The following is a 9,821-nucleotide window of genomic DNA, read 5'->3' on the forward strand; positions in this document are numbered from 1 at the left end:
CCACCTACTGATAACGATGGCCGTAAGCAGGATTCTATCATTTCAGCGGCCCAAACACTGAACTTATTAAAAGGGTTCGTGGGCACACCACCAGAAAAAGACTTCTCTGATCTAAATATGTGCAAACTAAGATGTTTGGAGAGCAGAAATTGAATAAAAAAGGTTTCCAAATTGCGTTTGTATGTGGAGTTTTCATTTATAGTAAATGTAATTGTTTTTGTTCGTTTTGGAGCCAGTCCGTAATGTAAAGTAATTTCATGAAACGTGAAGTTTGTTAAATAAAATCAAACTGCACCCAGCCTAATTTATATGGTAGATGACTTGGCATTGGCTCACCTTTTGGTTTAAACTTATTTCTTTACAAAAAGATGTTTTTTGTTCACATGGAACTATACATTCTCCTATTTCTCCTCAATACACTCAAAACATTCGAGGCTTAAGACCTGGCAAAATGACCTGGCTACGCCATTGGTTGACACAGGAAATACCGTTTAACTCAGTGTATGATGGTCAGAGAAATGCATGATGAAGAAATGACTCCACCAGACTCCTGCCAGTACCCTCAACGTACGTGAATATGTGAGGGCCCGATCAATGCTGCTTGCAGCTTTAATTTATTATTTATTTATTTAATACCCAATTGTTAAACATGCTGTGGGGACCTGTCTACCTGTTTTTGCAGTGAGAGCAGTTTTTAAAACACCAGCACACTTTTTGCACGCCGAGTGGCCGGTCTCACAAAGCGTTATTTTGATTAAAAAATTGCATATTGGGAATTTAAAAAGTTAACTTCTCTCCTTAAATTAAATCTTAATAACGGCTTTTAAATAATATTTATTGGCAAGTAAAGGATAATAAAGCTGGCGGTGTTAAGCAAAATAATCACACTTCTGGTCTAAACCCTAAGAACACAAAATCACACAATGCGAAAGCTACTCCTACTTCAGGCAAAGATTAAGGTCAATACTTCTTATTATACTTCTTTTTATACTTCTTCATCTTCATGAAGTAGAAGTATAAGAATGATCATGAAGATCATTCTTATACTGTTCTTCTTCCTCTTGTTTTATTGGTAGATGCCATTTGATTGAATGACTTCTGGTCACTAGATGTTACAGCTAATGTCCGACATACTGCCACCTGTTTTACTGAAGGCGGATGTAGCAAACGCATCAAATAGGCCTGGTGGCTATTCCTACCATCAACCTTTTTTCAAATCCTTTTTCAGAAAGGTTTAAAGTACGGGAGATTTATGGTCAAATATTTCAACTGCAGGGCAGAGGTAGTGAGATGGGTAAAATATGGGAGAATGCTAGGACCTTTACTTGTAAGTGCCTAAAAAAGTTTGATTTCTTTTTAATCTGCGTTCTTTAAATTATGTATTTCTACTTGATCCCATTACCCCACCGATTTCATTCAATGAGGAATTGATTAGCTTAGCCACCAGAGGGCTTCAGAGGTTTACATGATGAAAAAAAAGCAGCCAAACTGAAGCAATGACTCATTAATTACACAGCACACACCATTGTTGATGGTTATGTTAGTTAGTTAGTTATTTAGTATTCTGACTAATGGTCCTGCGGCTGTGCTTTGTATTCTGTCAGATCTTGGCGTCCATCGAGCTGCTGGCACGTTCATTACCCAAGATCCACCGCAGCGCCTCAGAGCCTTCGCTAAACCGAGCCGGCTTTCAGACGGAGGACTTCAGCTTGTACGCCTGCGCCTCGCCCAAAACCCCCATCCAAGCCGGCGGCTATGGTGAGCTCATATACAAACATCAGTCTCAACAGTAGTATTTACTAGTTTTGTAAACTACTCCACTGAAGAAGGAAGTCGGCAGTGGCCTCAATTCACAATTATGTTTTTACACTTAAATCAAAGAATAAAAGTAAATGCACGCAAACTCCTTCAAAGAAACATTGATAAAAACATGGATTAGACTGACATATCGATTATATAGACTTTTTGTTGTACACTTGATTAGTACTACACTGATTGAATGTGGAAACACTTGAACAGATTTGATTATTTTTATTTAATAAATATATAAAGAAAGCCCTTTATAGATAGGCCAGCAATAAATACTAGCTTTATGAAACAGAAAAACCTTTTATAGAATAATGATATCTAACGTTTTGCTCCCCCGTAAATGTAAATGATACATTCCCTTATGTAATAGAAATGTTGTTTTAAATGTATTCATTAATTTCAGTTGCTTCTATTTTGCTATTCTTTCAGTTGCTGTTACTGTAAAAAAAAATTCCTGTAGATATTACACATTCAAAGCTTGTAAGGATAACAACTTTTTGGACGATATATTGTCCCAAAAATAATTGCAATAAACAATAAAATTGTCATTTTAAGATTTCTTTTTATGCCACTGATGTAATGATATACATTTTAAAAAATCTATTCATTCTTAAGAATATTCACACATTGAAATGTAAAAAAACAAAAATCAAATATCCTATATAAATAGAACAAATAAAATCACACAACCAAAACCATAAATAAAATGGACTCTTGATCTCTTTCAACTTAAATGTGCATTCTCTGCCCAATGCCCAGGTGGCTTAATGGTAGGGAAAACCCTGTTGTTTATTCTGGCATCATGTTGGCTAGAATTTTGTTAACATTCTTATGTAAACATACACGCGTTTAGACATAATGGGCAATATAGAGGTCATCAAATATGATTGAGGTTGTTTCCATATATGTGCGATAACTCAATAACATAATTATCGTGGCAGGCTGATCCAAAGCACATCAGAAAAGATCTTGACTGTAACACAAACATAAGGACAAAACTAATTGGACCCCCTGGCCCTTTTTTATTCCTAACACAACTTCCCATCAAAAACCAGAATCAATCTAGCCCACAAGCCCACAGACAGAACAAATTGGTTTATATGTGTTACTGATAAAAGCATTGTAAATATTAACTTATACAAATTTCATGCCAAGAAACCTATATGAAGTACGTAAGTGAAGCACAATATGCACAGATATTAACCACAAATATTAAAGCTGTGTCCTTAAAGGTAGCCCAACTGATCCTTCGCTAACACCCACCCCTGGAACGCCCAATCATAGCGTAGCATCTGCCAGCTCCGCTTTGACTCTGCTCTATAGACTCCTTCATTGGTTTCAGCTTCTCTTCATGTTCAGGCAGGTTCAGTGGATTTGGAGCTTGTCCTGGTTAAACGTGGTGTAATAAATATACTTGTTACCCAGACAGGTTGGAAGGAGATATGTTTCTAAATTGTTACATTACATGTGAAAACCTGTGGAGCTAACATTAGCAGAGCACTTTAGCACATTAACTAGCATTAGCACATCTATGCTATGCTAGCTGCTGAAGGTGCACTGAGTGTATACACAAGCTGCTTTTGCTTTTTAATGATTGTAACAGAGAATAAAGACTTAACTGTCTTTACAAGAACAGTGTTGTTCCTTAAATTCATGACAGCGTGGGCTCCATGGCAACGTAGCTCTGACAGCATGATGGAGTTGCAGTGGGGGGCAAAGGGTCAATTGTATGGTAATCCTCTCAGAAAGCTGTTATTGACCAGGTACCTGGCAAGCAGTAAGCCATGTTTTCGTGGAGAACCATCCACGTTAAAACTTCTGATCCGTATTGTGAAGATGCACATAATGAAAAATCTGAATTGATATTCCTGTGGCTGCATACTAATCTTCTGTGTCTTTATTACTTTTTAGGGGAGTTTTCGGCCTTTAAGTAAGTGCTGCAGATCCCACAGGTCCATCTCTCTTCGTCACTGCTCAAAAGTCTTGTGTCCATGCGGTGGATTCATTCATTACTGAAAAACTGAAAAAAATTGTCTCAAAGAATGTGCTTTATTCTTCCTCTGTCAACCTGAAGAAGGCAGCCTCACTGGAGTTCTTCCAACAAAAAGCTGTCCAGCAGGCAAACAGCAACGGACACAACTCAATTAGGAAATAAAATACAGAAAACACAATCAAGAAACTTGAATCACAAAAAGAAACAAGTTACAAAGCTATCCATACCAAAAAGTTTTTGAGGAAGAGACGTCAAACTCCACAGATAGACTTGCCTGCTGGAGGAAAAAGGTGAAGGCAAAAAGAAGGAGAGACGGAGGCGAAACGTCAGGAGAAGTCCAGATTTAGGGCGCCCCTCGTCCCATCATTTCCTGTGCAGGTGAGACTGGTTTATCAGCCAGGCGCTGGACTGCTCTTTGAGGGACTGCAGAAACGGGGCCCGTGGAAGGAGAAGATGCCTGCCGTCCGCCAGTTGAGATAAGCCAGGTGTAAGCCAGGCTTTCTGGTCACACCACAGGTCACATATTGAGCCCCCACAGGGCTCAATACTGAAATTCTGCAAAATACATGTTTGCCTCCAACAAATTCAACACCCATGAGGAAACGGTAATAGCTGTTTATCTACGGACATATTTAGTTCTACCTTTTCAATCTTCAAAACCTTCAAATGAAAACAGGATTCTGGTAGAAAAGTGTCGGGCCTACGCTTTTCCACTGAAAATAGGGGCTGTTCTTTGGGAGGAAAAATATTCATTTGTTTGGTGATAAAAGATCCATGAGAGGGATTTCTCATTAAAAAGCCTGGTCTACGCCAACAAATGAGATGCTTGTTAATTAGCCAGCTTTAGCAGTGTTGGAAAAAGGGACGCTCTACCTTTTCAAAGGTGTTCACGTCGATGTGAAAAAGCAGCATAAGCGTGACGTGTTCTGTGACCACAGGAGCGGTTTACAGGGGGGAAAATGCAGATTTGTTTGGTGATGGAAGCTACACAAGAGGGGTTTCTTATTTAGTCTAAAGAGCCGGGTCAAAGCCAAGCTAGTGGCCAGCCTTTACACTGAGCTACGGAGTGTGTACAGTAAGTTGTGACACAGCATCTTTTCAACAAAGCTTTTATTTTGCTTCACACATTTTTTTTCCACAAAACCCAACCTCAGATCTTTCTTTTTTTTTGTAATAGCAAAGCATGTCGTGTTTCTTTTCCCTTTTTCCCTCATGTGGCTTTAATATTGCACTCACCTAACAATGGGGACCGCACTTGCAGCTGCTCACTGATGGGCTGCAGTGTTACCTGCTGAAAGGACCAGTGATCCTCTGGAGAGATCTGTTAGTCACGAAAGGTTTGAAAGTGTTATTTCAATCACACCATTTACATTCTCTACACACATGCACCTGTACTTTTTTAAATTCCAGTGTGTGTTGAGGGTTGCAGGTGTTATTACAGGTTATTTTTATTTTGTTATCGTCAGTGTTTGCCTTTTTCTGTACAGGCAGGCCTGCAGATATTTACTTATTTATGTGATTTTTTTGTTTTGTTTATTTTTGGGGGGATTTATTTTCTGTACTGCTTTACTTTGAAGCTATCAGTATTTCTTTTGGCGCTTGTTTTACTCTTTGTGACTCGTGTACTTGCACTTTGTAGAGATGGATAGAAGCAAATGAGCGACTTGCCTTTTCTTTTTTTTTATTGAAGAATAAATTGTGACATACAGAGCTGATGACCCAAAATTTAATTTCCAATGCATGAGCCATCTGCAGGGGCTGAACTGTGAATATTTTGCCAGGAAGGCTCAGTTGTTGTTTCAGGACTGTCTTTGCCGAGTATGTCACCTTACCTGCAGTGAAGAGACGGCTGGTCTGATGAGTGGATATTGTGGAGTTGGAGCACACAGCTGAAGCATCTAGACAAACACTGACAGACTGGTTCTTCTCATCATTAAGGATTTCTGTATTTCCATCATTAACTAACCCCACAGCCATGTTATCACACATTTTGTTGCCTCTCATCTTTGTGCCTACAGGACAGAGATAGGGCTGTGGGGAGATTAGCGTAGCTTAGCACAAAGAATGGAAGCAGGGGGGCAGTGCTAACCCTGACCCAGCAGAGTCTTGTACTCAACAAGGCCCTGGATCACCACCTCCAGTAATTTGGACATTTTCCCGTCATAAAATGTTTTACAAGAAGCATGTTGAAAATACAAACTGGTAGGAAATGTTAGCAGCATTAACCAGGGGGGGGGGGGGGGGGGGGGGGGTAAATATGCTAGATAGTGAAAAACATGATTTAATCTAAAGAAAAGGACTTTCTTTGTTACTTTTCATCCACTTGCTGTTTTCTTCCATATCTTAAAAATGGTTAAAAAGATTGAATTCCACCATCCATTGTATTTTTAACATTCAGCCCATAACATTTCATGAGCCATTAAATGAGTGACATGTTGCAGGCGAGATCACCTGTAAGGCCTCAAGACATTATGAGGGATCGTTTGTTAGCCTAGCTCCAAAACATAAGATCTACAGTATCTCAGGACTGACATCACATTACCCAGGTTAAGACAGCAAACAAAAGCATATCCTTAACTGTGATTCATATTTGAAGAGTAACTGAACCCAAATCTGTGTAGAGCCTGATGTCTACTGGTGAAAGCAGGATAATGTCCACTGCTATTGGGTGGTCTTTGACGTCAGTCTGAAGATGCAGGTGCACTTCACCTCGCCTCGCAGCGTGCCGAGTGCTGCATAACGGCAACGGTTATTCCAGGTTTATTACAACTTTGGTCTATTATTTGTAGTTTTGTTCAACATTCCTGTCACTGTACTTGCCAAGTTTATGGCTGAGATCTGGTAACACAGAAGGACGGTGAGCTTTTGCTCTGAAAGCTCAAAGTGGTTTCAGAGTGCAAAACGGTGTTAACGGCATTCGCCTCGCTCAGGCCGTCCTTACCGTAATAACACTACTTTAAGAGCAACGTAAGTCAGACTGCGACTGGTAGTCCCTTCGGTTTTATGCTCGTCGGAGAACTATGGCGTGAAGAGGACCTGCTCCTCCAAAAGCTTACACACTGGTCTTTTAACATTCTTCTGACCAGAATAGCAACTTCTAATGGATGCTGTAATGTGTTTCCTGTATGAATCAATAGTTGTTTGCCAACACAACAGTTGTAACCACTTAGCCAGATTCTCCCTTTGTCACTGACGTCCTGACGTTAAGTAAGAAATGAAGAGAAAGTCATTGTAGCTGTCTGTGGGCACCCAGAGCTCGGAGATAGCACCTCATAATTGTACAGAGACTGGAGGTGAATCTATGTGTATACATGTATTTAATTACGACAGTGAAGTCATTTACATGACATTATTTTGAGTGTTGATGGAGAAGCTACAATGTTAGCATAGCATAGCCCTGGTTGATCCAAACTCTATTCAGAAAATAGGCATTTTAAAAGTTGTTTGTTGTCTTGCGGACAGACCTGACAAGACATGAATTCAGACTTCACAAATCTGCATTGTGATGTAGTGATTTTGGCATTATTTTGATTTGTTTATTGCAATTAAATCACAGCAGAATCTGTATATTTTGAGTTCATACTGCTGTAGTAAACCACATTAATTCAGCCGACGTGACTTGCTCCATTCAGTGAATACAGCTAGGTGAAACGCATCCGGATGATGTTCTGAACCCAGCCATGGTGGATCAGAAGCGTTGGTATCAAAGATGCTCCAACTCTGAACTGTAACTCTCCGGTGCGTCTCGCAAGGCAAACATTGCATTTGGTGTGAACACAGCATAAAGGAATTATCCATGTTCTCACTGTTTCAGCAGTCATGTTTGCCCGTCTCTGACAGTGCCAGTGATGTTGCTGGTTCACATGGAGCTTTGTTTTCTTCCCACACATGTAGTTGATTCAGGCTGGTCGAATCAGCACATGCCTTCTTGTGTGTCCGTTGCTGTGCAGACACTTGTTCGGCACAAACTGGTGTTCATTGGGTTTTGGAGTGCACTCTCACAGAAACACCTTGTACTAAATACCAGGCATCAGCAGAAAGTGCCTGGTTTCACCCATAGATTCTAAGGGCTTCTAACCCATACTTGACTTCCACTAGTATGCAGGTTAAGGTTAGACTGATGTATGGAGACATTGTAGGCCTTTTATTAAACATAACATATCCCTCAGTCATGGAACACCTCTGATATGTCAAGGTCCTCTCTGAAGAAGACCGAGCTGACATGTTGTGGACCTTCAAAGATATGAGCTGCTTCAGGTTGTGAAGGAGACTTTGAGTCACTAGAGATAGAAATATCGGTAACTTCTTGGTCATTAAATCTTTGAAGATAAATTGTGTTCTGTCATCAGTAAAAAGTAATAGCCCAATAATACCGGTACTTACAGAAAGGGATGAGCTCGTGTGGGGAAGAAAAGGAAGGTAAAGATGTAATTCTAAGTTTAATCATTGAACTCTACAGACTCAGACTTTTGACCAGATGTTTTAAATTCTGATTCCAGGCTAGAATCCTACTTAGATTTCTTTCTTTTTAGATAAAGCCAGACTGATCTTAGAGCAGCTTTAGTCTGAGACGACTTCCTGTACATTTCTATCTTGGCTTAAATGTTGACAATGACATGTTCATTTTCAACCTTGAAAAGAGTGGCTAATGATATAAGCTCAACTCAAGGTTGACTTGTTTGCTTGTTCTAGAGCTTTTGATCTTGGTAACTACTATTTCCCAGGGCAAGAATGAATCGTATTTATTTTTCCTTCGACCTTTATCTGCTGAACCTTCATGGAATCTTTTGAAGTAAACACTGAGGCTTTGCTCGCCACACACACATCCTCTGTCTCCTCTTCATCCAAAACCTTTCTGTTCTCTGTTTTCCTTTTCTCTTCTTAAACATTCTCCTCCCTCCTCCTAAAACCCATCAATTCCTTTCAATTGAGAACTACAATGAAAAACTTCATGGAGACCTTTTTTGATTGTTTTTTTTCACCTGTAAATAGTTGTACAAAGGAGACACTCAGTTTGCTAGGAGGCATGGAGACTACAAATGTAACTAATTATAAAATGTTCAAAATAAAGAGATGGAAGATTAAAAGACATTTTGATAGGCAGACTTCTGTGAAAAAACCAGTTGAGTGTAAAAATATTTAAGGCTGTATCATAAGGAGAAAGAGCTTAATGTATTTGTTGTGAATATGAAAAACTGATATATTAAAGAAGTGCATGAAAAGTAGCTTGGTTTATGTGTCATTTGTATGGGTGGGGTATTGTGTGTTCTATCCACATGGTGGCAGCATGTAACACTGTAATGTGCCCAGAAACACCTACTGCTGTAAGGACATGTGTGTTTTAACAATACAGCCTAATTACAATCTCATCTGAGTGTTAACATAGGACCGGTTCCTTTTTTTAACACACTTTATTTGTTCCTTTTCTCATTTCAACTGAACAGTGTCAATAGTACGATTAACATCAATAGCGTTAAAGGGAACCGGATAAAAAAGCTCTACTCCCATATTGAGTGTAACAGAGTTCATTCCTGTATTTTAATGAGAGAACATGTACATATGTAATGATAGTTATGTAATGCTTATTCAGCACTCTGATGCATTATGAAGCTTTACTTAAGGGATACATGTTTTTTAACTTTCCAACAAGGTTCACAAAGAGTGTTATTAAATGGTTAATTATGGTAAAGTAATGCTTATATAGCATGCACAGTAACTCATAGGTTACAATATAAGTTAAAGGTACAAGCGAACCTCTACATGGAGGGAGTCCTGATCTCAACCGTATCTACTGACAATAAGTCACAAGTAAGTGATCATTATCCTTCAATAAGAAATATACAAACCAACAGTTTTCTCATTAATTTACATAGTTAAGAGTTTACTTATAATAGTTCGTACCTTTATTAACATGTAAAGTCTGAATATTAAGAGACATTTCTTAACAGCGACCTAATGCCCACTTTATTACTTAACTTATTTAATAATCATTAACTAATACTAATGGCATGTTTTCAAA

The 9,821-nt window shown here is 39.0% G+C and overlaps 1 protein-coding gene across 1 annotated transcript in view; it reads left to right on the top strand.

The window, feature by feature from the left end:
* The window catches only part of braf (B-Raf proto-oncogene, serine/threonine kinase), a 43,200-nt gene extending 37,245 nt beyond the window's left edge, over positions 1-5,955 (top strand). Inside the window, exons 19-20 of the mRNA XM_079184046.1 lie at positions 1,605-1,758; positions 3,721-5,955. Coding sequence (XP_079040172.1) covers positions 1,605-1,758; positions 3,721-3,743 — 177 coding nt within the window. The 3' untranslated portion in view covers positions 3,744-5,955. The remainder of the gene's footprint in view (positions 1-1,604; positions 1,759-3,720) is intronic.
* The last annotated feature ends 3,866 nt before the right edge of the window (positions 5,956-9,821 follow it).

The sequence above is a fragment of the Pholis gunnellus genome (assembly GCF_910591455.1).
Source record: "Pholis gunnellus genome assembly, chromosome: 22".
Lineage (NCBI taxonomy): Eukaryota > Metazoa > Chordata > Actinopteri > Perciformes > Pholidae > Pholis > Pholis gunnellus.